At 44.8% G+C, this 27,156-nt stretch overlaps 1 protein-coding gene and 1 long non-coding RNA gene across 3 annotated transcripts; both read left to right on the top strand.

Annotated features, from left to right (window-relative positions):
* The first annotated feature begins 246 nt into the window (after positions 1 to 246).
* On the top strand, positions 247 to 9,384 carry LOC115553691 (uncharacterized). Of its 2 annotated transcripts, XR_003978483.1 has the most exons (11): positions 247 to 459; positions 6,106 to 6,238; positions 6,322 to 6,568; positions 6,739 to 7,015; positions 7,114 to 7,293; positions 7,411 to 7,487; positions 7,607 to 7,695; positions 7,890 to 8,138; positions 8,244 to 8,415; positions 8,501 to 8,651; positions 8,874 to 9,384. It is a non-coding gene; the product is annotated as an uncharacterized LOC115553691 (long non-coding RNA). The 2 variants fall into 2 exon arrangements; XR_003978484.1 differs by lacking the exon at positions 7,607 to 7,695.
* An 8,312-nt stretch (positions 9,385 to 17,696) lies between these two features.
* LOC115553690 (uncharacterized) lies at positions 17,697 to 20,382 on the top strand. The gene is made up of 7 exons (XM_030370158.1): positions 17,697 to 17,739; positions 17,854 to 17,938; positions 18,023 to 18,203; positions 18,291 to 18,586; positions 19,106 to 19,278; positions 19,397 to 19,645; positions 19,749 to 20,382. The coding sequence occupies exons 2-7, from the start codon at positions 17,872 to 17,874 to the stop codon at positions 20,229 to 20,231; spliced, it is 1,449 nt and encodes a 482-aa protein (XP_030226018.1). The 5' UTR covers positions 17,697 to 17,739; positions 17,854 to 17,871; the 3' UTR covers positions 20,232 to 20,382.
* Positions 20,383 to 27,156: the final 6,774 nt, after the last annotated feature.

Here is a 27,156-nt window from a genome sequence, read left to right as displayed (position 1 = left end):
GGGACACCTTTCCCACCGGATCTCCCGGCCGACCTCCGCCGCACGCTTGCTCCACTACCTCGGAGAAGAAGGTACCGGCGACGGGGGAAACGTAGCGGCTATCTCGTGAAGCTGAGGTTGGGGTTGGCACGTCCTGATGGATATGGTGCTGCCCCTCGCCTGTGTGTCTCTCAGCGCTCCCTGGATCCTGTTGCTTCCTCTCTGGTGAAGGTGACGGGCTGCGATGAGGCTTTCCAGCCCACCGTCCCTGCTCCCCTTGTTTACGCTGGCGTGGAGCAAATCTGGAGTATCTTCGGCCCCTGGCTCGCGCCCCATCGTCAGCTGGTTGTCCGCCGGCTCCTGCTAGATTTGGCTTGGTGAACGCCAGATCACTTGGAAATAAAGCTTTTATCCTTAAGGACTTCTTCGTTACGCGGGAGCTGGACTTTCTTTTTATCTCCGAGACCTGGCTAAGTGCGGGTGAGTCCGGAGTCTTTTCTGATCTTCTACCTGACGAGTGCTCCTATTTCAATTCTCCCCGGTCGTCTGGTCGAGGACGAGGAGGAGGAATTGCGACCGTTTATAAGAGTGACTTTAAATGCAAACAAATATCGCGGCTATCCCCCGCGAGCTTCGAACTGAGCTTATTTGAGCTGGGTCATTCCCACACTGTGTTGTGTGCTGTGATTTATCGTCCTCCCAAATATAACAAAGACTTTTTGATGGACTTCTCTGTATTTCTGTCGGATATTATGCCGAATTATGACCGGGTCCTCATCGTGGGGGATTTTAACATTCACGTCTGTTGTCCTGAGAATAACTCATTGGCGAGAGACTTTTTAAATATCATTGACTCGTTTGACATTGTCCAAGCTGTACTTGGGCCGACACATGAACGCGGTCATACACTTGACCTCGTCTTATCTTATGGTTTGCCCGTTTGCAATCTGGAGATCTGTGATGCCTTTTTCTCTGATCATATGCCTGTTCTGTTTGAAGCCGCTGTGAACCGTTTGACAGCTAAACCTTGCGCAGTCGCTCGCAAATGTCGGGTTATGAACCCCTCCACTGCCGCACGTTTTTCCACTGTTTTCATCCAGAACTGTGTTATTCCTGAAAATGTGTCAGATGATACTGAGTCACTGAACTGTTGGTTTCTCAACTGCTGTCAAACTGCCTTAGACATTGTGGCTCCACATAAAATTAGACGGCAAAAAACTAAATCGGAGGCTGAACCCTGGTTGAATGAAACCACCAGGGCTTCTAGACAGGAGTGTAGAAGAGCTGAGAGAAAGTGGAAAAAGGACAAACTGCAAGTGTCTTTCCAAACTATGCGAGATTGCTGGCGCCACTACCAGTCGTCTGTGAGAGAGGCCAAAAGAAAATATTTTTCTGAGATCATTTTGTTAAATTCTCACAAACCTCGTGTATTGTTTAAGGTAATTAACTCTGCTCTGAATGCACCACAGGCGTTGCAAATTGAGGGGTCTCCTGCTGTGTGTGAAGACTTTCTTAGGTTTTTCATTGACAAAGTGACATCTGCTAGAGCACTTATTTCTCCACCTGCTATTGATCCCTCAGTCTCAGCTCCATGCTCTGTGTTCTTAGAGATGTTTGAGCCTGTAACCCTGTCCTTTGTGGAGGAGATTGTTGGCCACCTGAAGCCCTCAGGTTCTCCAGCTGATATTGTTCCTCCTCGACTTTTTAAGGAGATTTTTCCAACTATTGGACCTTCTTTTACTGCTGTCATTAACAGTAGCCTATCATCGGGAGTTGTGCCGGCTCAATTTAAACATGCTGTTGTGCAACCCTTGTTAAAAAAACCTGGACTTGATCCTACTGCTTTGTCTAATTTCAGACCTATCTCCAAACTGTCTTTTCTGTCAAAAGTCCTGGAAAAGATTGTTCACTGTCAACTCATGGACTATATAAATGGACAGAACATTATAGAGATTTTCCAATCTGGTTTTAAAACATTACACAGCACCGAATCAGCGCTGCTTAGAGTTTTTAATGATATATTTTTAGCTACTGACTCTGGCCATAGTGTTGTCCTTGTGCTCCTAGATTTGACTGCAGCCTTCGACACAGTAGACCATGACATCCTCATTGCTCGTCTGGAGCAGTGGGTGGGTGTCAGTGGCACAGCACTAAAATGGTTCAGGTCTTATTTAACCCAGCGGTCTTTCTGTGTTAGCCTTGCTGAGCATGTGTCCTCCACTGTCCCGCTATTACATGGGGTTCCGCAGGGTTCGGTGCTTGGCCCCCTTTTATTCTCCCTTTATTTACTCCCACTTGGCTCAATTCTTAGGAAGCATGGTATTTCTTTTCATTGCTATGCTGATGACAGCCAGATTTATATTCCTCTTAGAAAGGCAGAAGCATACAGTATTAAGCCTTTGTTAGACTGCCTGCAAGACATTAAAGCTTGGATGTCCCTAAACTTTTTAAATTTTAATGAAAAAAAGACAGAGGTTATGGTTTTCAGTGGCTCTGGTGTGTCCCCCCTGGTTGACCTAGGCTACCTGGAACAGTTCCGTAGGCCAATCTTAAATAACCTGGGGGTTAAGGTGGACACTGACCTCAAATTTGACACCCAGGTAAAAGCTGTGGTGAAGTCCAGCTTCTTCCAGCTAAGGCAGCTGGCCAAAATTAAACCAATGCTTCAGAGACAGCATCTTGAAATAGTAATCCATGCGTTTGTGACCACCCGGCTGGACTACTGTAATGCACTTTACATGGGGATTAGTGAGGCCTCCATTGCCCGCCTCCAATTAGTTCAAAATGCCGCAGCTCGTCTCTTGACTAACACTAGAAAGTACGACCACATTACACCTATTCTGGCGTCATTGCACTGGCTACCTGTACGTTTTAGGATTCATTTTAAAATACTTTTATTTGCGTTTAAAGCCTTAAATGGCCTTGCCCCACCATACCTCTCCGAGCTGCTAATACCCTACACTCCTAGCCGTTCTCTTAGGTCAGCTGACCAGCTGTTTTTGGCCACACCCCGTACCAGGCTAAAACACAGAGGAGAACGTGCCTTTGCGGTAGCAGCCCCAAAATTGTGGAACACTTTGCCACTCCATATTAGACAAACTACATCCCTGTGTCTCTTTAAAACCTTGGTAAAAACGCACCTTTTTTATTTGGCCTTTGGACACTAGATGGCGTGTTGATGTGATGTAGAAGTGTTGGGTGGGTCATGTGTTTTTACTTATTTTTTTTACTTATTTTATCTCTTTTTATCTCTTATTTTATCTATTTTTCTCTTGTGCAGCACTTTGGAAACCTTTGTGTTTGTTTAAACTGTGCTATATAAATAAAGTGGATTGGATTGGATTGGATTGGAACCCTTACCCTAACCATAACCATAACCATAACCTGACGTGAAAATAGACTAATGCAGTATTTTTACGGCCACTGCGTTATAGTTATGCTTGATATTTAGGCCCAATCCCGTTTCTTTGCTCACTGTCTCAACCCTACATCTCAACCCTAACCCTCATTGCTCATGCTCATTGCTACCCCTAACCGATCCCCTACCAAATGGGACAACCCTACCCTGTGACGTCATCATGGCCTCCCCGTGCCCCCTAGCCAGGGCTAGACTGGCCATCGGGAGGTTCGGGAGATTTCCCGAACGGCCGGACGATTTCAGGCCGAGCCAGCAGGCCGTAATTCTTTTAGATTTTTTTTTTATTTTTTTTTTATTATATATATATTTATTTTTTTTTGTTGTAAAAGTTGTCAAAAAAAAATGAAAAAGTTAAGTAAGCCGTGATTTGGGGTGGCCTGCTGCCGGATATTTACTTACAGCGCGAAACTGAGCTCTTGCCTGACGGTGAAACGGGGCCGATGTATTACTGTCAATTTAGAGGGGGGAGCCCGGAGCACCCCCACAGTGTATGGGGGCAAAGCGAGCGGCCAAAGCGAGCGGCCGAACGGCCCCTCCCAACTTGGACTGCTCCGCGGTCTGTCATTTCTTTTTGGCTCAGCCTGACACACGGCCGTCGGGCCGGGTCACTTACCCGGTACTTCTCGTTGATCTCACTGAAGTTACACAGAAATATGAAACTGTCAAAAAGGAAAAAAGGTTGTGGAGAGGCAAAAGGGTGGCGCTCAGAAGTTGCGGTTGAAAAGGAAAAAAATGTTAGAGCAAGACGCAGCCAAATGTGATAAATTAACCAACCTTTTCCGTGGAAAAGTCAAGGTTGATGGCGACGCCCCTGTCAGCGAGACCAATGGTTAGGCGGGAACAGGACACAGCAGCATAGCTATGACAGGTGCACTAGCGAGCATGTTTGGCAATATATGTGAATATATTGGCAGTGAATGAAGTAGCCTATTGATTATTATAGTTTTTATTATTTTACACCGTGGCAAAATTCTACGCGTGCTATTCCCGCGGTCTCATAAAAGGCCTCTCCATCCCAAAGTCCCGGGCCAAATTTTTGGGCCAGTCCATCCCTGCCCCTAGCAGATAACCAGACCCCTGGTAATGTTACAAGAGACAGACTGGCTGCCATTGTCTCGGGCAACGAGCAAGACCCATTGTAAAGATGTTTAACCTGAAATGGTATTTATATTTTGGCCTAGTGTGAGTGCACCCTTAGATAATAATCGGTTATGAACAAGAACACTTTAGAAGAAACACTTTATTTAAATAAGAAACACTGAACAACACATCTAAAAATACACACACAAGCATCTAAAAATACACACACACACACACACACACACACTCTCTCTCAGCTTTTGAGAGAATGGTGGAGAATCACATCTTCTCCACCATTCCGCCAACTTTGCCTCGCTCTCCTCATGCCTCGCCTGCTCCCTGGCACTCGCCTCTTGGAAGGGGTGTCTGGGGTGGTGGAAGAGGTGCCTGGGGTGGAGGAGCATGAGGGAGAGGTGGGGGGGCTGGTGGCAGTGGACTCAACGATGTCCTGAAAGAAAACGAATAAGAAGGAATTAGGAATTATATGCCAGAACTGGGTGATATGGCCATATGTTACGTACAATATATAATAGCTATGTACACAATATAGTACTGCCAAAAATTACATTGATTAACCATGTAATATTACTAATATAATATAATATATTAGTAGGCCTATATATAATAATACTTATAGAATGTTACTAATATAATATAATATATTAGTATAAAGCTTATTTTTAACCTGGAGTCACTAGAACATGGAAGATCTGGATATCATACGACATGATATCCAGCCCGGTCTTGCAGCCCGGCCGTCTGACTTTCTCGGGCCGCCCGACCCCGGTACTCGGCCGGGCTGCAGAGCACGATCACTGGCTGCAGCCCGGCCGAGAACCGGGGTCGGGCGGCCCGCGAAAGTCCGACGGCCGGGCTGCAGAGCCCGTGATCGGACTTTCGCGATCTTCCGAGAGTCCGCGGCCGGGATTCGAAGACCGCGGCCGAGCTGCAGAGTGGGCCGCCCGACCCCGGTTCTCGGCCGGGCTGCAGAGCACGATCAGGGCTGCAGCCCGGCCGAGAACCGGGGTCGGGCGGCCCGTGAAAGTCCGACGGCCGGGCTGCAGAGTGGGCCGCCCGACCCCGGTTCTCGGCCGATCTGCAGAGCACGATCACGGGCTGCAGCCCGGCCGAGAACTGGGGTCGGGCGGCCCGCGAAAGTCCGACGGCCGGGCTGCAGAGCCCGTGATCGGAATTTCGCGATCTTCCGAGAGTCCGCAGCCGGGCTTCGAAGACCGCGGCCGGGCTGCAGAGTATAATCAATAAAATAATTAATAGTTAATTACAGAGAAAACACTTGCATTTGTGTTTTTCCAATCCTGTCGCATCTTTTCACCCCGCAATCTTGTCTAGGATATTTCTTGATTTTCCGTTTTCTCGCAAGGTATTGTGGGAGCAAGTCAGAACTGAAGCGCTTTGAGGGTGCCCATCGAAAATCTCAATTTTGAGGGGATGTTAGCCCTCCCCCTTACCCCTTAAGCTACATTTAAACAGTATTGGGACATGACTCCACGGCGCGTGAACGCGCAACAGCGAGGGCTAGGGCTGAGATTTTCTATGTAGCAAAGGAATGAGATTGGGCCTTAAACGACACAGAGCTATATATGTAATAAGATCTTTTTTTTCGATAGGCCTCAGAGCATCCTGCATCATCGAAGTTACCTGCTACAAGGGATATTGGCTGCAATACTGAGCCACCTCAGAGACACCATGTTGGCACACAACTCTCTTTGAAGACTCTTCATTCACATTACAGAAGTGAAGGTTGGTAGTGTTTATACTGTAACAGTGCAGTCATGTTTTATTCCTAAGAATGCCCTATCATAAATATATACGTTTTGTTACAGTTGTCCAGGCTACTGTGTCCTTCAAGGACTCTGGCACATCCACTGATCCCTTCACAGGCCCATTGCCTGTAGCATGCTCGACACCTGTAAAGCCGCCACCATCTAAGAGACCTCGGCTGCAGCAGCAGGAGGAGGAGGAGGAGGAGGATTGTCTCGAGGGCAGCGCAATACTGGCTTCTGAAGGGCTGGACGCAACCTTTCACCCTGAAGACTCGGTCACAACTTTGCCTGAGTCAACATTCATGTCGTGAGTAACTGAAATATCCATGTCTCAATGTATATAATCAGTTTTCAATTTTTTTGTGGAAATGGATGGTGTGTTCTTCAGGAGTTCTGCTTTATAATGCTTTTTTAAAGTATTTTGTTATTGTTCAAACAGTTTGGAAGAGTTATTGATTAACTAATCCCCCCCCCCAGAGATGCTGAATCCACATCCAAACACGATATAAGGAAGTACATAGTGTACGAGACCTGTCACATGGAGCTGTTCGAGGTGTGTCCTGTGTGCAAGCGTGTTTGCAGTGTGAAAAACAAAGTGCTTGGGACATTCATATCAGTGAAACAGCTGTGTCAGTATTGCGAGTATTCCCGAATTTGGCAAAGCCAGCCTCTTCTGGATAGCACACCAGCTGGGAACTTGCAGCTTTCTGCAGCAGTGTACATCAGTGGAGCCTCTTTCTTCAAAATTCAAAGGGTAAATGAGTGAATAAGTAAATAATAATTTGCCCCATTGTTGAACAGGGCATATGTTTTACATTATGAAGTCCTATTTTTTATTTTATTTTTTATCAGGTGTTCAAGGCGATGCATCTGCAGATTTTTCTGTATGATACCTTTCGTCGGCATGCCCGAATGTTTATAGAGCTATTGTCCATAATTGTCCATGGAACCATTCCCAGGATGTGATGCTGCAGCAGCTCAGCAAAGAAAGAAAAGTAATACTTGGTGGCGACATGAGGGCTGATTCTCCAGGTATATATTTTTTAAATGCTAAGAGTAGGATATGTCTGATTGTAAATGACTACGAATACATACATACAGTACAAACGCATACCAGACAAATAAAATATTGTGACTATGTTTTCACAGGGCACTGTGCAAAATTTGGGAGCTACACCATGATGGACCTCAACACCAAAACTATTGTTGATCTCCAGTTGGTTCAGGTAGGCGTGACGAATAAAGTGTAGTGTTCTGTTTCTTACTTAATTTTTGTCAATGTCACAAATTTTTAATTATGGACCCGTATGGCATTGTTGGATGCACGTGGTGTAACCATCGATAGCATCGTCACTGACCGTCATCCACAAATCCAGAAATTTCTGAGGGACAACAACATCACTCAATTTTATGACGTCTGGCACATGGAGAAAGGTACACTCACCCAACGAAACATTAGAAACCTACTTATAGCAGGGACCCCCTTTTGCCTTCAGAACAAGATACAAGAAGTATTCTGTACATATTTCGGTGCATAATGATAGGATAGTATCTTGTAGTTGGGGAAAATGTGTGGAATTCATATTGGGTTCACTTCCGATTCTTAAAATATTTATTCTGATTTGTAGGAATTAGAAAGGAACTACATAAAATTAGCAAAACCAAGGACTGCCAGAAGGTAAAGACGTGGATGCGAGCCATCAGAAACCACATCTATTGGACGGCGGCATCGTCAATAACCGGGCCGGAGAGAGTGGCAAAATGGACCTCCCTCCTGAACCATGTTCAGGATATTCATACTCATGATGATCCCCTCTTCCCAAAATGTCTACAACCAATTCGCAGTACAACGGACAAGAGTAGATGGCTCTCAGGAGGTTTGTCTCATTCTCTTTTCAAAACTGGTTTGACTATATTGATTAGCTGCAAGTCCAGTCATTACCAATAAGTAGGATATAATGTATGATATTTTTGTCTTTCAGCAACTCCTGCATTCTACAAGCTGGAGAAGGTGCTGACCAAGAAGACAGTCCTGAGGGATATAGCAAAGCTCAGTCCCCACCACCAGACGTCCTCTTTGGAGGCATTCCACGGCGTGATCCTGCGGTTCGCTCCTAAAAATGTGGTCTATCCATTTCTAGGAATGCTGTGCAGGTAAATTAAACTGTGATTACTTGTTGTGAACATTTGCCCATTTCTTGCAATTATTTTCATGTTTGATTCTTCTTTTTAATGTCAGACTCTACCTGGCTGCACTGCATTACAATGAGAATTCTGATAGAGGACAAGCCACTACGTCATCAGGGGATCTTATGTTCAGACTGACCTTTCCTAAGGCCAGGAAGGGAAGGTTTGCAGAGCCAAACCAGTGAAGACTGAGGCGACATTCCGTAAGTGTCAACTTTTTTTTTTACTCAGAAAATGAACATTTATATTGAACATGAGACAAAGTACTGCAACTCGGGTACTTCCAACACAATAAATGAACAAATAAATACACATAAATACCTCAAAATATACCAAATATTCAAAGTGAAAAATGTCAATGCATGAAACAGTTAATCAATGAATAATCTAGTAACTAGTGTTTCCCTTTTGTGTGTATTGCACAGAGTATGTGAATGATTTGATGGACATGATCATGGAGAAGGTCTTTGTCGACCCAGCATCCTACAGAGCTGAGATTCTGAAGATAAACATCCCGCCGGAACTGTCTTCAGAATATGAGCATCCAGACAAGGAGGAGGTCATCGCCAGCTACGTCTCCAGATTTAATCAAGGGAGGGTGGTTTGAAGCCTCCGTATCTTCCATGGGCGTCCGGAAATTCCCGGTGTATGCGAAGAACCACGCATGATGGGATAACAACCCGTATCTTCCGCCCAAGGAAGCCCCAGCACCAGCTCACAAAATTTCTGTAGGCTAAATACCTGTAACGACTGAGAAAATGTAACATTGTTAGTCAACAGGTTCTACAATGTCAACATCTGCGTTCACATTTTCTCATTGAATTCAGTGAATTCTTCATTTATACTGTATTTAGATGCACAAATATTCATAATAATAATAATAATACATTTAATTTAGAGGCGCCTTTCAAGACACCCAAGGTCACCTTACAGAGCATATAGTCATTATACATTTTTTAAAAAGCAAGACATTGTGGAAAAAAAAAGAAAAAAGAAATAAATAAATAAACATAAGCAATAAGAAATAAAAAAAATAAAATAAAATAAAATAAAATAAAAACAGTGATCAGTTAGACGTTGTGTGCGAGTTTGAACAAGTGAGTTTTGAGCTGTGACTTGAAGGTTGAAATGGTGTCTGACTGTTTTATGTGTGGGGGGAGGGAGTTCCAGAGCCTGGGTGCTGAACAGCTGAATGACCCATTGAAGTGAGTCGTGATGTGGGGATACATAGTAGTCCAGCAGAGGTTGAGCGGAGGGAGCGGGAGGGAGTGTATTCTTGGAGGAGGTCGCAGAGATAACTGGGGGCTAGGTTGTGAAGAGCTTTGTAGTTGAGGAGTAGGGTTTTGTATTGGATGCGGTAGTGTACTGGGAGCCAGTGAAGTTGAATGAGGACAGGGGTGATGTGGTCAGATGATTTGGTGCGGGTGATGATCCGGGCGGCTGAGTTCTGAATGATCTGCAGTCTGTTGATAAGTTTGGTGGGGAGTCCGGTGAGGAGGGCGTTGCAGTAGTCTATGCGTGATGTGACAAATGAGTGAACTAGGATTTCAGCGCTGGATTGGGTCAGTGATGGGCGGAGTCTGGCGATGTTGCGGAGGTGGAAGAATGCAGTCCGGGTGATGTTGTGAATATGGGGTGCGAATGAGAGGGTGTTGTCCAGGATGACGCCGAGGCTCTTGACTTTGGAGGAGAAGGGTACTGGGAATCCATCGATAATTATGAGTGGAGCTGGGGTGTGTTGTGATTTAGTGAGGGTGGATTTGGATCCGATGAGCAGGGCCTCGGTCTTGTTTCCATTGAGTTTCAGGAAGTTCCTGCTCAACCAGCTCCGGATCTCTTCCAGGCACGTGATGAGGGAGGTGGGGGGGATGGCAGCGGTGGGTTTGGTGGAGATGTAGACCTGTGTGTCGTCAGCGTAGCAATGAAAATGGACCCCATGGTGACGGAGGAGTGTGCCCAGCGGGAGGAGGTAAGTGGTGAAGAGGAGTGGACCCAAGACTGACCCCTGGGGGATGCCCAGTGAGACACCTGAACACCCAGACTTGTGGTTGCTTAGTTGAACAAATTGTTGACGGCCGGTGAGGTATGATGTAAACCAGGAGAGTGCAGCACCAGTGATCCCAATACCAGCTAGGCGGTCCAGGAGCAGAGGGCGGGAGATGGTGTCGAATGCTGCGCTGAGATCGAGGAGGATGAGAATGGTGAGTAATCCAGAGTCGGCTGCAAGGAGGAGGTCGTTGGTGATTTTGACTAGGGCTGTTTCAGTGCTGTGTTTTGGACGGAAGCCAGATTGGAACGGTTCGTGGAGATTGTTAGTGTCGAGGTGGGACTGTAGTTGTGCGGCAACCACCCTTTCAAGTGTTTTGGAGATGAAAGGGAGATTGGAGATGGGCCGGTAATGGTTAAGGTCAGTTGGGTCAGCACCAGGTTTTTTTAGGATGGGAGTGATGGCAGCCAGCTTGAGAGTGGGGGGTACAGTACCAGTAGTGAGGGAGGAGTTAATTATGTTGGTGATCATGGGGGAGATGGACGGAAGACATGCTTTGACAAGGGAGGTGGGAAGAGGATCGAGCTGACAGGTGGTGGTTTTGGCTTTGCGGATGAGAAAAATATGATAAATCATGACTGCGTTCAATAAATGTTTATTGTATCTGTACAATGTTTTATGTGAATGAATGCGTAATATGCAGTATATGTTAAAATATGATGTGAAATTGTGGCTTTGGCTGACTTTATTTTGTTTATTGTGTATGAACAATCAAGTAGGTTATTATATGTAAAACTCACTGCTCTATCCCCCGTAGTCGCAAAGGACCGTAGTCAGCTCTGTAGATGTTGCATGCGTTCTGCAGCGAGAACACATTCAGACAAACCGGTTCTAAACCTGGATGGTCTATCATGCAGGGAGGCCTTTCATCCAGCTGTTCCAGCCGTCTTGTAACCTATTATGGATAACATGAGGTGAGTATCTGCAGTGGCATGTTATCAGAAATCATGCACTGCAAACAAGTGTAGGTAAGGGTTAGGTAGCTGCTAATGTTACCTGAGGGAAAGGTTCATTTTCGGCATCCCCAGCGCTCCGTTTTCGGTATACTTTCTGCGAAACCCGACCCCAAATGAAAAGGGGCCCCCAAATTTGGGGCACGTTTCAGAACGGGACATGACGGTGCCCGATCTGGATTCAGAATTGGGTACCGGGCTCAGTCTGGGGCCAGCGTCTGGGGTACGCTGGCCTGGAAAACCGGAAGTCGTCCGGGAAAAACCGGAAGTCGTCTTTTTTTTATATATATATTTTATATATATATAATTTTTATATATTTTTTTTTTTTTTTTTTTTTTTTTTCAACCCTTTGGTCTGTGAGTTGACTTCGGAGGATTTTCTTTTCTAGAGGTCGCAGGAGCCTGAATTTGGAGGATTTTCTTTTCTAGAGGTCGCGTGGCACTCGGACCTGTACTTTTCGAAAGGCGGGGCTTTGATCGCTCGCCTTTTCCTCCCTTTGAGTGTTTGCTGTTGCCGCAGAAATGGACCGAACGGCTTTAAATTTGGTCTGCGGCCCTCCCGAGAGGCCCTCGTCATTCTGCCAGAGTCCCGGCCCGGTAGACCTTCAGCGAAGCCAAGTAGCTCTGCGGTGGTCGTTTCGCTACGTGGCAAAAAGATCCATGCTGAAGGTCCTCTGGCGCACGACATTGTCAAAAATCAGGCAGAAATGAGTCTCGGAAAGCTTTCCCGACCCTGTGTGACCTTTTAGGCCTCGCTCCATTTTAGGTCATTTTCTCTCCATTCAAATGCCTCCGCAATCTTCTTCGGCTGACCTTTGACCTTTGACACTTGGGAAGGCCGCACGGGTCTGAAACTCTTTGTCGTGGATGAGCCTCAGCTCCTGAGACGCATACCCGGTTTTCAGACCGCCGGCTCAAAGCGTTTAGGAATTATGCTGAAATAGACAGTCACGGGGTCGTCGCCGCCAAAGGTCACGGCTGACCTTTGACACTCGGGAAGGCCGCACGGCTCTGAAACTCGTCACGGTGGATGAGCCTTATCTCCTGAGACGACCACCCGGTTTTCAGACCGCCGGCTCAAAGCATTTAGGAATTATGCCGAAATAGAGCCTTTTCCCCTAAAATCCACACAGAAGCCGTCAGACCCGTGGGCTCTGACACCCTTTGGTCTGTGAGTTGGCTTCGGAGGATTTTCTTTTCTAGAGGTCACAGGAGCCTGAATTTTTTATATGTCATTGGGGGCCTCTGGACGAGCGGAGGGACGTCCGAACCGTGCCGCTCGGACTTGTACTTTTCGAAGGGCGGGGCTTTGATCGCTCGCCTTTTCCTCCCTTTGAGTGTTCGCTGTTGCTGCAGAAATGGACCGAACGGCTTTAAATTTGGTCTGCGGCCCTCCCGAGAGGCCCTCGTCAGTCTGCCAGAGTCCCGGCCCGGTAGACCTTCAGCGAAGCCAAGTAGCTCTACGGTGGTCGTATCGCTACGTGGCGAAAAGATCCATGCTGAAGGTCCTCTGGCGCACGACATTGTCAAAAATCAGGCAGAAATGAGTCTCGGAAAGCCTTCCCGACCCTGTGTGACCTTTTAGGCCTCGCTCCATTTTAGGTCATTTTCTCTCCATTCAAATGCCTCCGCAATTTTCTTCGGCTGACCTTTGACACTTGGGAAGGCCGCACGGGTCTGAAACTCTTTGTCGTGGATGAGCCTCAGCTCCTGAGACGCACACCCGGTTTTCAGACCGCCGGCTCAAAGCGTTTAGAAATTATGCTGAAATAGACAGTCACGGGGTCGTCGCCGCCAAAAGTCACGGCTGACCTTTGACACTCGGGAAGGCCGCACGGCTCTGAAACTCGTCACGGTGGATGAGCCTTATCTCCTGAGACGACCAACCGGTTTTCAGACCGCCGGCTCAAAGCGTTTAGGAATTATGCTGAAATAGAGAGTCACGCACGGAGTCGGCGCCGTCAAAGGTCACGGCTGACCCACGACCCTGGGGAAGGCCGCACGGCTCTGAAACTCGTCACGGTGGATGAGCCTTATCTCCTGATACGACCACCCGGTTTACAGACCGCCGGCTCAAAGCGTTTAGGAATTATGCTGAAATAGACAGTCACGCACACGGGGTCGGCGCCGTCAAAGGTCACGGCTGACCTACGACCCTCGGGAAGGCCGCACGGCTCTGAAACTCTGCGAGGGGATTGCCTGTGGTGTCCCGTGCTCCATACTGCAGTTTCAGACCCCTACCTTAATGTCTTCATGATTAATTAATTGAAGAGTAGACAGTTTTCAGGAAATCACACGGGAGACTTTTTATTAATTTATTCATTCATTTAATGAATTCATTTACTAAATAAAGGTTACTATAAAACCCTAAACATTTCTAAAACAATTTAATACCGAGTGCATGACTTGAATTCTTTACAGTTTATGATGCTCTCCGTAGGGCATGTCCTCGGCTATGGACAGAATCTCCATTTATTATTATTATTATTATTTCATCGTTAATTATGGAACAATAACGGTGTGTAAACTTCGTAGTTGTTGAGGATTAATTAATTATTAAAAATATACCAGTTAATCCGTTCACGTACGATACGTTCAGTGCTCACTCCTCACGTGTCTCTCTGTCGGATTACGCATTGGTGGTGTGATCCCTAGCCACGCCCCCGGTTCTTGGATCAAGAACTACCAGAGACAAGAATCGTCTCTGGTAGAAGGAGCGTACCAGACATGGGGGATGGGAGTCACATTCCTCAAGAGTCACATGACTTGCCCCGAGAGTCGCTTGGCTGACGCTGATTAAAGACTCGACTTGACGGTTATGACTTGAGACTTGAGAATTCATTTAATAAATAAATGTTACTATAAAACCCTAAACCTTTCTAAAACAAATGAATACTTAGTGCAAGACTTGAATTATTTGCAGTTTATAAATAGACCGTTATTATACCGTTATTCGGTATATGTGTGTGTGTGTGTGTGTGTGTGTGTGTGTGTGTGTGTGTGTGTGTGTGTGTGTGTGTGTGTGTGTGTGTGTGTGTGTGTGTGTGTGTGTGTGTGTGTGTGTGTGTGTGTGTGTGTGTGCCTGTGTATGCGTGTGTGTGTGTGTGTGTGTGTGTGTGCTCTCCGTAGGGCATGTCCTCTGCTATGGACAAAATCTCTGTTTAATATTATTATTTCATTATCAATTATTGAACAATAACGGTGTGTCAGCTTCCTAGGGAGGATTAATTCATTATTACAGATGTACACGTAGGAAATGCCGAGTTGAAACCCGAGACTTAACTATCGCCTGGCTGGGCTGACTCGAGTTGGAGCAGCCAAATAGCCTAAATTAATAAATAGTGTTACTAAATATAAGTAGTAGTATGTGTAGGCCTATATCGTGTGGTTTTCGTCAGTAGCCTACAGTAGACCTAGATTGTGCGCTCTGAACGCCACCAGCTGTTCTGTAATAGGCAGACACTAACGCCGATCACATGAACACCCAGCCGACTTCTTTTTTTATTGTGGAATTGCTTTTGATTAATGTGAAAACCCAGCTCACGTGTATTTGAGCCAAATAGCCTAAATTAATAAATAGTGTTACTAAATAGAAGCAGGCCAAATGTGTATATCGTGTGGTTTTCGTCCGTAGCCTACAGTAGACCTAGATTGTGCGCTCTGAACGCCACCAGCTGTTCTGTAATAGGCAGACACGATCGCCGATCACATGAACACCCAGCCGGCTTCTTTTTTTTTATTGTGGAATTGCTTTTGATTGATGTGAACACCCAGCTCATGTGTATTTGAACCGATGACAGTGCGTGCTATGCTGCGGGAACGCCATGAACATGAGATAAAACCACAATGCTGCGCCAAGCAGCACCAGGCAGGAGATACGATGTTGCATCGGGCAGTATCCGGTATCAATGGTTAACCTATGATTCTAACCAGTCTACTGCCGTGTTGGATAGGACTGCAATAGTTACAACGTGCCTGCCAAATAGTGTTATTATAAAAACAAACGAGTGCTCCCTCGCGACCATATGTTGATTGAGTCGACAAGGTTCTCATTCGCACAACGGCGCTGCTGCTGCTTCTATAAATTACGAATTATTATTCTATGGCCACGAATTTATTAATATTCACCCATGTCACCAGAGGGGCACCGTAGTTTAACCTTACTATTTGGTGAGGATTAATTAATTATTACAGATGTACAAGTTAATCCGTTCACGCGATTACGTGTTAGTTGAGTGGGCCCTAGCCGCGCCCCCGGGTGTGTGGTCACTGGTCAGCCTTTATAAAGCCGACAGAGGTCAGGCGCAGAAGTCAGGTGTAACTTGTAAGCAGCGTCTGAGACACATACACACAACGATCGCCAACTATTAAGTTAAAAAAGCAGAGTCAAATGTAAGTGAACAATGACACACACTGTTATTACGTGTGTGCTCTCCGTCCTCTGCTATGGACGGAATCTCCGTTTGGTTGTTACTGCGCCATTACGCACAAGTGCGCACAGGCCTCAGCCTGTACTCCGAGATGGATTGAATCTCCGGTTGTTATTATTATTATTGCATTATTAGGCCGAATTATTGAACAATATCGGTGCATCAGCTTAGTTTGTGAGCTTCATCCGTGATTACAAACACACAAGTTAACCAATTTACGTGATAGTGCCGTCAAATGCCTGTATGTGATCTGATCTTTAATTCATCAAGTTAAACAAGCAGAGTCAAATGTAAGTGAACAATGACACACACTGTTATTACGTGTGTGCTCTCCGTCCTCTGCTATGGACGGAATCTCCGTTTGGTTGTTACTGCGCCATTACGCACAAGTGCGCACAGGCCTCAGCCTGTACTCCGAGATGGATTGAATCTCCGGTTGTTATTATTATTATTGCATTATTAGGCCGAATTATTGAACAATATCGGAGCGTGAGCTACAAAGAGAGTGAGCTTTAATTCATTATAACAAATATACAATTGTTATCTAGTTTAATTAATCAATTACGAATGTAACTAATATCTCATGACTTTTACAGATGAACAAACCCAAGGACATTGGGGAGTGTCCCCTCTGTGGGAAGATCATCCACACTGTCGCGAGGCACCTCAGGGAGGTCCATTTGCTAAAGAACACGCAGGAGAGACTGATCCTCAACCACCTGGCGACAGGCAGGACTTTGATCCCCGCCGGACCCTGCCCCCTTCCCCTTCCCGGGTGTTCTTCACATCTGTTAAACCTGGAGAAGCATCTGCAGTCGCAGCACAGCAACCTGAGTGGCCAAAGTGTGGATCGGGAGATCAAGGCCCTCAAGCGAGCTGCAGCTCTTAGCAAGCTGGCGGCCTTGAGGGCCACTTCTCCCGATCCACCTATGGTCAGCGTGCTGGACCTGGAACAGCACCAGGCGGAGCAGACTGACCCGGAGGCGGGAGTGATCATGTGCCAGAAGCGCACATGCGTCAATGCCCGCCTCCGGGTCCGCCAGCTGGAGCGAGAGGTAGCAGACGTTCGTGCCGTGAGTGAAAATACATAGCAATTAGGCATTCTTTCCATGAACAATTTATTTCAATAACTCAATCATTACAGTGTCATTAATTTGCTGTCCTGTTTTCTCTTGCTGTTTGTTTTTTTCCCTCTGCAGAGTCTGACCCAGTTCCAGGCCCTGGCCTGGCCTCAGCGCCGACCTCGACGTGAGTGAATGAAAAAAACATAGCAATTATACCTTCTTTCCATGATCTATTTATTTCAATAAATTACATTACAGTGTCATTAATTTGCAGTCCTGTTTTCTCTTGCTGTTTGTTTTTCCCTCTCCGCAGAGGCAGCCCCAGCCCCATCCCGAGCCCCAGCCCCAGCCCCGGAGGAGGAGGAGGAGGAGGAGGAGGAGGAGGAGGAGCCTTCGTCCCCAGAGCAGGAAGCCCCGCCCAGAGCCCCAGCCCCAGCCCCAATACCGGCCCCGGAGGAGGAGGAGGAGGAGGAGGAGGAGGAGGAGGAGGAGGAGGAGGAGGAGGATGAAGAGGAGGAGGAGGAGGAGCAGCAGCAGGAGAAGCACACCCGGAAAGCGGTCCGTAGAAAACTGCCATTTGGCACTCTTGGGGTGAGAAGATAATTGATTAGTGTAATACATAATCATGTTGCCCAAGGCCAAAGTATGTAACTTAATCATGTCTTGTTATTGTTTTTCTCTCTACCCAGAAAAAAAGCAAGATGTCAAATGAAGCTGCTGCTGCTGAGGAGGAGAAGGAGGAGGAGGAGGAGGAGGAGGAAGAGGAGGATGGAGGAGGAGGAGGCACCAGGGATGTGGTGAGTGGGATGGATTAGTTCATCAATAATTTTACAAATCTTTACCAAGTGTAGAACCAATGAGGAAATGCGGTCATACAAAAGTGGTGTTAATTATGTTTGTTTTTCGCGCAGTCGGCCTCACGGGTGTTGATGTCCCTGCTCAAAGGGAAGAGCAGGGGCTCAACAATTAGGAAAATTACGTTTGGGACCTCCATGGGTAAGAAATAACACATTGTGTATTTGTGCAGGTGTGTCGAGTGTTTTCACGCTACAATTCTCATCATGTGTTGCATCTTTACAGACACTTACCTGGAGGAGTACGGGGCCTACCTTTTCTGCCCGGAAGGGACCCCCAAAATGGTTCAAAACAGCGTGTCGAAGGCCAGCCGAGCAAAGGTGTTCCTGAAATACCTGACGCTCGGCTGGCCTTCGATCAAATATTGGAGTTGGCAGTTTTTGTTCAACATCCCCCTAATAAAGACGTAAGTAGTGAATTTTTGATGATGATAATGATGAAGTAGTACTCAAAACATATGACTGAGACTAATTACAGCCTGCTCTTTCTACAGCTACCCTGCTGCCCTGAGAGCGGCTGGCCTGGCCCCGACAACCATCGTGTTATACGTGGGCCAGGCCATCTCCTTTTTGGAATATTTCCGGGACACCCCAGCTAAATACTCCCGGGTGACCAACGGCCAGCTGGTCATGGTCACCCGGGAGTTAAGGAAGCTATTGAAGGACTTGAACCGGAACGTCCTTGGCCACCAGTCCCTGGTGAAACAGGGCAAACTATTGAGACTGGTGGCCAAGGAGGACCTGGCCAAGTGCCAGGTGATGGCCAAAGAAAAGATCCCCTCTCTCCTCGGTGAGTCTCTCTCTCTCCTCGGTGAGTCTCTCTCTCTCTCTCTCTCTCTCTCTCTCTCTCCTCGGTGAGTCTCTCTCTCTCTCTCCTCGGTGAGTCTCTCTCTCTCTCTCCTCGGTGAGTCTCTCTCTCCTCGGTGAGTCTCTCTCTCTCTCTCTCCTCGGTGAGTCTCTCTCTCTCCTCGGTGAGTCTCTCTCTCTCTCCTCGGTGAGTCTCTCTCCTCGGTGAGTCTCTCTCTCTCCTCGGTGAGTCTCTCTCTCTCTCTCCTCGGTGAGTCTCTCTCCTCGGTGAGTCTCTCTCTCTCTCTCCTCGGTGAGTCTCTCTCTCTCTCCTCGGTGAGTCTCTCTCTCTCTCTCCTCGGTGAGTCTCTCTCTCTCTCTCTCTCCTCGGTGAGTCTCTCTCTCTCCTCGGTGAGTCTCTCTCTCTCTCTCTCTCCTCGGTGAGTCTCTCTCTCTCCTCGGTGAGTCTCTCTCAAAAAAGCTTAAAGTCTCATTTTCCTTTTCTCTCTTTAACTCATTACAGCGGACATGAAAGCGGCGCCCCCCAGGGACCCAAAGACCCGGTACCGGTTCTTTGGGTACCTGGTGGCCTACCTATCCTCAATCTACGGGCACAGGTCGGGGGTGCTGACCCGGATGAGGGTCAGGGAGGTGCAGGACGCGATCGGGGACGAGGACACGGGCTACCTCATTAATGTAAGTATGCTTTTACTCACCTCGGGTCCTTTTCTACATTAAAAACAGGGGGGGCGGCTGTTGCACACTTGGGAATTGGCTGACATCTCTGCCTCCTGTCATACTTTGTCTTCTGCAGGTCATGGAGCACAAGACGGTGCGTAAATTTGGGGTGGCCCAGGTGTACCTCGAGGCCGGCGAGTACGCCTGGTGCCGGGAGTGGCTCCGCCTGCGGGTGCGCTCCGTGCCACAAAACAAGTTTTTTTTTACGTCCTTCGGCAAGGGGGAGCCGAAGGACCTGATTAAATATTTTCGACGAGCTTGGGGGGCGATGGGCCTCCCCGGCTCCCCGAGTCTAATGGACATCAGGTCGGCCGTGGCCACATACGTGAGTGTCAAAACACGTGATGAGGAATTGGTCAATTTGGTGCATTTTGCTTCCGTTACGCACATTCTGGTTTGTAAATGCCCCTCTTTTTCTTTGTTTGTAGAACTTTGAGACCAACGACGCCGAGGTACGCAGGAGCCTAGGGGACTTCATGTGCCACGACATCAGGACCCAGGAGCGCTTCTACGCGCTCCATAAGAACCTTTCAAGGGCGAAGCAGATGAGGGACCTCTTCATCCGCCTTGCGCAGCGAGAGCCCTCATCTGCTTCCTCCTCCTCCGATCCTGCTGCAGGCTCCTCCTCCTCCTCCGCTCCTGCTGCAGGCTCCTCCTCCTCCGCTCCTGCTGCAGGCTCCTCCTCCTCCGCTCCTCACGCAGGCTGCTCCTCCTCCTCCTCTGCCCCTGCTGCAGGCTGCTCCTCCTCCTCCTCTGCTCCTGCTGCAGGCTCCTCCTCCTCCCCCGCTCCTCCTGGCTCCGTGAGGAGGAGGCTTCGGCCATCTGCCACGCAGAGGATGGCCCAGAGGGTGAAGGAGAAAAGGGGGATTTCTCCAAAAAAGAGTTGCCGCGTGTTCATCAAGAGACTGTGAACCCTTCCTGACCCCAGTTCACTTGCCTGTTCACTTGTATATACTGTAGTAGTTCATTTGTTCATCTTGTTTCATGTTCATGTTCAGTGGCGATTTTGGTTTGGAAACTCTGGTGGGGCCCATGCAGGAAAATATTATAACGCAATCCAGAAATACCACATATTACTACCATCACAAAAAAAAAAGTAGCAAGTGACAGAGGGGACCAAAATTGCAGCTGAATAATGCCATCACTCAAACGCGAATCTGACGACATATATTAGGCTATTATAGCAATAGCACCACCAAATGGCAGCGTTCAAGATCTCACAATATCAAAACTCAAGAAAACAACTACGTGGCAACAATAAAAACACAACGGCGTACAACCTTTACACAGCAATCAATATACAAAGCCACCACTCACAATATACCAAAAAAAGAAGAAGTATGGTTTAAGTTGCATTAAGTTTGCAGGCCACCATACTGTACAATTAACAATGAATCTAGCCTGATAGAGTGGTTGCCTATTCAGACCTGGATAATCCTGGGTGAAAATGTAAGTAAGTTTGGGCTAAGATGGTAATTACCTGTGCTTTAAGGACAGTGCTGTCTCAGGTCTCCTTTGTGTGGCTGAGGTGAAACACAAGCATTTTTTTCCGCTTGAACCACTCCTGGTTGAACGATCTATTCTTGTCCTTTCCCTCTTGAATAATGATTAAATCCGTCGGGCGATGTGGTCCCAAACGTTTTATCTCCAACTTCTGTTCTAAAGTGCTAAATCTCACATGAGACAGATACTCAACACGATTCATCATTTAATGAATGAAACGTCCATTTGTTGTTATTTACTGTAACAGTAACTACGTTAGCCAGCTAGCAAGATCTGATCGGCTCCCGCCGTAAACCCCGCCCTTTCTACAAATCAGCCAATGAGAAGAGCTTTGGGGCACTAAACTTCTGGCCCCACCGCCGAAACAGAAGCGGGCGCTGCGCACGCGCTTGCTCGCGCAACAGCACCAGTTTTCTACACTGCAGCAGACAGGGCCATCTCGGCTGTGCCCCACCGAGCGGACGCGGAACAGACGAGACGGAGCAACGAACTATTTCACACACAACTACTACACTACAACAATTGCGTTCATCAAATTAAAACTGCGGACATGTAATTAATTATTAACAATTAATGTATTATTAACTTATGCTCAATGACATTTTTGAAAAAAAAAAAAAAGTATAATCGTGCCCTGCACGGCAGCGTTCTATGGTGGGGCCGTGCCCCACTGGCCCCTAATGCAAAGACGCCACTGTTCATGTTCATGTTGTTGTTTAATTTGTTCATATTTATTCATGTTCTGTTCTGTTCTTTTTTCTAATAAGTAAAACATTTGCAAACTGGTCGTTGTTTGTTAATTTTTATGTAAAATAATTCCATAAACAAAAATAAGTATCACAAACACATTTCTTTATTTTAAGAGACATTTCTTAAACAGCAAATGTCCCAAACCTACTTCATGGTAAGACATTTCTTAAACAGCAAATGTGTCAGAAATGTAGTTTTATTTTAAGAAACATTTCTTAAACAGCAAATGTCCCAAACCTACTTTCTTCATTTCAAGAGACATTTCATAAACAGCAAATGTCCCAAACCTACTTCATTTCAAGAAACATTTCTTAAACAGCATATGTCCCAAACCTACTTCATGGTAAGACATTTCTTAAACAGCAAATGTGTCCGAAATGTAGTTTTATTTTAGGAGACATTTCTTAAACAGCAAATGTCCGAAACCTACTTCATGGTAAGACATTTCTTAAACAGCAAATGTGTCCGAAATGTACTTTTATTTTAGGAGACATTTCTTAAACAGCAAATGTCCCAAACCTACTTCATTTCAAGAAACATTTCTTAAACAGCAAATGTCCCAAACCTACTTCATTTCAAGAAACATTTCTTAAACAGCATATGTCCCAAACCTACTTCATGGTAAGACATTTCTTAAACAGCAAATGTGTCCGAAATGTACTTTTTTTTTAGGAGACATTTCTTAAACAGCAAATGTCCCAAACCTACTTCATTTCAAGAAACATTTCCTAAACAGCATATGTCCCAAACCTACTTCATGGTAAGACATTTGTTAAACAGCAAATGTGTCCGAAATGTACTTTTATTTTAGGAGACATTTCTTAAACAGCAAATGTCCCAAACCTACTTAATTTCAAGAAACATTTCTTAAACAGCATATGTCCCAAACCTACTTCATGGTAAGACATTTGTTAAACAGCAAATGTGTCCGAAATGTACTTTTATTTTAGGAGACATTTCTTAAACAGAAAATGTCCGAAACCTACTTCATGGTAAGACATTTCTTAAACAGCAAATGTGTCCGAAATGTACTTTTATTTTAGGAGACATTTCTTAAACAGCAAATGTCCCAAACCTACTTCATTTCAAGAAACAATTCTTAAACAGCATATGTCCCAAACCTACTTCATGGTAAGACATTTCTTAAACAGCAAATGTGTCCGAAATGTACTTTTATTTTAGGAGACATTTCTTAAACAGCAAATGTCCCAAACTTACTTCATTTCAAGAAACATTTCTTAAACAGCATATGTCCCAAACCTACTTCATGGTAAGACATTTGTTAAACAGCAAATGTGTCCGAAATGTACTTTTATTTTAGGAGACATTTCTTAAACAGCAAATGTCCCAAACCTACTTCATTTTAAGAAACATTTCTTAAACAGCATATGTCCCAAACCTACTTCATGGTAAGACATTTCTTAAACAGCAAATGTGTCCGAAATGTACTTTTATTTTAGGAGACATTTCTTAAACAGCAAATGTCTCAAACCTACTTCATGGTAAGACATTTGTTAAACAGCAAATGTGTCCGAAATGTACTTTTATTTTAGGAGACATTTCTTAAACAGCAAATGTCCCAAACCTACTTCATTTCAAGAAACATTTCTTAAACAGCATATGTCCCAAACCTACTTCATGGTAAGACATTTCTTAAACAGCAAATGTGTCCGAAATGTACTTTTATTTTAGGAGACATTTCTTAAACAGCAAATGTCCCAAACCTACTTCATTTCAAGAAACATTTCTTAAACAGCATATGTCCCAAACCTACTTCATGGTAAGACATTTGTTAAACAGCAAATGTGTCCGAAATGTACTTTTATTTTAGGAGACATTTCTTAAACAGCAAATGTCCCAAACCTACTTCATTTCAAGAAACATTTCTTAAACAGCATATGTCCCAAACCTACTTCATGGTAAGACATTTCTTAAACAGCAAATGTGTCCGAAATGTACTTTTATTTTAGGAGACATTTCTTAAACAGCAAATGTCTCAAACCTACTTCATGGTAAGACATTTGTTAAACAGCAAATGTGTCCGAAATGTACTTTTATTTTAGGAGACATTTCTTAAACAGCAAATGTCCCAAACCTACTTCATTTCAAGAAACATTTCTTAAACAGCATATGTCCCAAACCTACTTCATGGTAAGACATTTCTTAAACAGCAAATGTGTCCGAAATGTACTTTTATTTTAGGAGACATTTCTTAAACAGCAAATGTCCCAAACCTACTTCATTTCAAGAAACATTTCTTAAACAGCATATGTCCCAAACCTACTTCATGGTAAGACATTTCTTAAACAGCAAATGTGTCCGAAATGTACTTTTATTTTAGGAGACATTTCTTAAACAGCAAATGTCCCAAACCTACTTCATTTTAAGAAACATTTCTTAAACAGCATATGTCCCAAACCTACTTCATGGTAAGACATTTCTTAAACAGCAAATGTGTCCGAAATGTAGTTTTATTTTAGGAGACATTTCTTAAACAGCTTTCTTCATTTCAAGAGACATTTCATAAACAGCAAATGTCCCAAACCTACTTCATTTCAAGAAACATTTCTTAAACAGCATATGTCCCAAACCTACTTCATGGTAAGACATTTCTTAAACAGCAAATGTGTCCGAAATGTACTTTTATTTTAGGAGACATTTCTTAAACAGCAAATGTCCCAAACCAACTTCATTTCAAGAAACATTTCTTAAACAGCAAATGTCCAAAACCTACTTAATGGTAAGACATTTCTTAAACAGCAAATGTGTCCGAAATGTACTTTTATTTTAAGAGACATTCCTTAAACAGCAAATGTCCCAATCCTACTTCATTCACGAGAGGAGACGGGTCTCTCGCAGGACTACTCCTTCCCCCTCGGTGAGGCACCTGTACCCGGGTAGATGAAGGGAGTGTGTGTGTGGGTACGAGAGGAGACGGGTCTCTCGCAGGACTACTCCTTCCCCCTCGTTGAGGCACCTGTACCCGGGTAGATGAAGGGAGTGTGTGTGTGGGTACGAGAGGAGACGGGTCTCTCGCAGGACTACTCCTTCCCCCTCGGTGAGGCTCCTGCACCTGGGTAGATGGAGAGAAGAAAAATGAATTAAACGCAATAAAATGCTTCAAGTGTATGTGAGTGGAAAAACGAATTTAGTTATGAGACACATTTCTTAAACGGGAAACGTCCCAAACCTACTTCATCTCGAGACACATTTCTTAGACGGAACACGTCCCAAAAACGAATTTAGTTATGAGACACAATTCTTAAACGGAAAACGTCCCAAACCTACTTCATCTCGAGAGACATTTCTTATACGGAACACGTCCCAAACCTCCCCATGCACCAAGTGCCATCTGGTGGACGACGTACCCGGTTCTGAATTGACGCCTAGGTCTCGCTATCTATCCTGAGGCACCTCCTGACAGCATAAGTTCTCCGGCTCTGACTGCATTGTGGCACAATTTCCACATGTGCACCTATACAAATAAATCATGCATGCATAATGCTAAATAAATAAACCTGTCATACCAGTATTTGCAACCAATAATAGCTCCCACGTCTGAGATTGGTGCGTGCTCCAGATGGACACATTTTCCTAGCCTGAGTTTAATGTCTAGTAGCGCTACACTGTAAAATGTAATTAGTTGACCTTACTTAAAAAAAGTATGCAAACTTGTTGCCTCAAAAAAATTAAGCAAAGTCATCTTAAAATGAGTGAGTTAGAAAAGCTTGTTTATTTTAAGTGTGCAGTACTAAATCAAGTAGTACCATTAACACGTTTTTTGTATGTTCATGTAACTTAATAGCTATGCTTTGTGTTAACTTAATTTTTTCATTTTGTGTGGACTGCTTGATATAAATTTAACCCCACTTAGAATTACTAAATACCTACAACTTAACATTTTTAGTTCGGTTCTTGTTGCAGCTGCCCAGGTTTGGGTCCAACCTGTGGCCTCTTATCTCCCCCATTTCTTATCTATTTTTGCTACTATCTAATAAAGGAAAAACCCACCACAAACATATACGTTGAAAGAACACTCACTGGGTTGATTCAGCTGCATTGCAACATTTATTCAATGCACATTCAATTAAAAAACAGCAGCTAAACAAGAAAGTTGTTGTTTGATTTACCTGTAGAAAATGACATGGAAAAATTAAATAAAAAATATAACTACATTTCTGTGAGCTAATTCTATGCATGCAACAGTCTCCAAATATTAAACAGGTAAACACCTGATAACTACAGGACTTCAGTGCATGCAAAATCAGTGCATTTCAGATCGAAACTGAACAACAAATGCTTTTGTGTCCCAAAGTGAGCAGTCCAAGGATTAAACACAAAGATTGAACAGAAAGAAAAACATCATTCGGGTTTGTATTTGTACTACATTACAACTATTTACAATTTTCCCAAAACAGAAATGTGAAATGGACAACCTTGCTAGGTTCTTTTCTGACAATATCAGCTAATAACAAGTAACAACTATTTGAAAGGTGTCGCTATGTCCACCATTACCATACCTGCATAACATACACTTTAATGCTTTTTTTTTGTGTGAGATCGTAAATAAGAGAGAATAGTTGCATGAACACATCAAACTTTCTATGGATAACAGGAGAACATTAATAGCTGCAAATCTTACAAAGTGCTATCTACAGCTAATGGCTCTTTAACCCAGAAGACTGTTCTTCAGAGTTAACAGTTTTGGTGGGAGGTTTTTCTTTCCCAGTCCAAGCATCACAGTCTGAACGAAGTTGAGTGTTTTTGCCATGCATTTTGGGTAATCCAAATGCAATGCATATGTAAGCCCAAACAACAGACAAACTGCCTGAGGCAAGTTTTTAATATGATCCATGACAATACCTCCCTCCAGAATTATGGCAGTGGAGATGGGCTGGAGGTCCACTGAGATTTGACCCTCGTGAGGACTATCTTCACTGATAACTGTCAGCACACCAACAGTGATGCATTCTAGGGCCATTCTATCTCTCGCTGTATCCTAAAAAGACACACACATTCTTCAGCATTGCAATTTATGCTATTCTAAAACATTCATTTTTAGTGTGTGATAGAGAAGATGGCTTTAAATATGTGTTCACACTGGATTGTTACAATATAGCAAACAAAATATATTTAGTATGGTTAAACTAAAGCTATGGAGATACAACAAGGTCTATACATTCTTGAACAGTGACACTGACTTTTCAACCTAGACTCCTACTCCTTAGATTTGAAATGAATGAATGAATGGCTGTTTACATATCTCTCAGATTAGTTGTGTTGGTATAACTAAACAAAATACATCAATCACTGTACAAAATGTATATTGAGCAGATATAGTGGGGTCGGATGCATGTGTAATTTTTCTCAGTCATTTCAAATTGGTGTTAAAGTTTGGTTTTCACTTCTAAGTTGAAGTTTAGGGTCTATAGAAAAATTTGAGTCCGAGTGTCAAACACACAGATAAAAAATGGCCTCTAGGGGGCGCCGCAAAATATGTAAACTGCTACAACTTTTGATTAGATTAACCAAATTTAACAAATGAGGTATGTATGGATTCAGAATTAAAAGGAAAAACTGGTA

The sequence above is a fragment of the Gadus morhua genome, chromosome 11 (assembly GCF_902167405.1).
Source record: "Gadus morhua chromosome 11, gadMor3.0, whole genome shotgun sequence".
Lineage (NCBI taxonomy): Eukaryota > Metazoa > Chordata > Actinopteri > Gadiformes > Gadidae > Gadus > Gadus morhua.
This window is presented reverse-complemented; position numbering and strand designations above follow the sequence as displayed.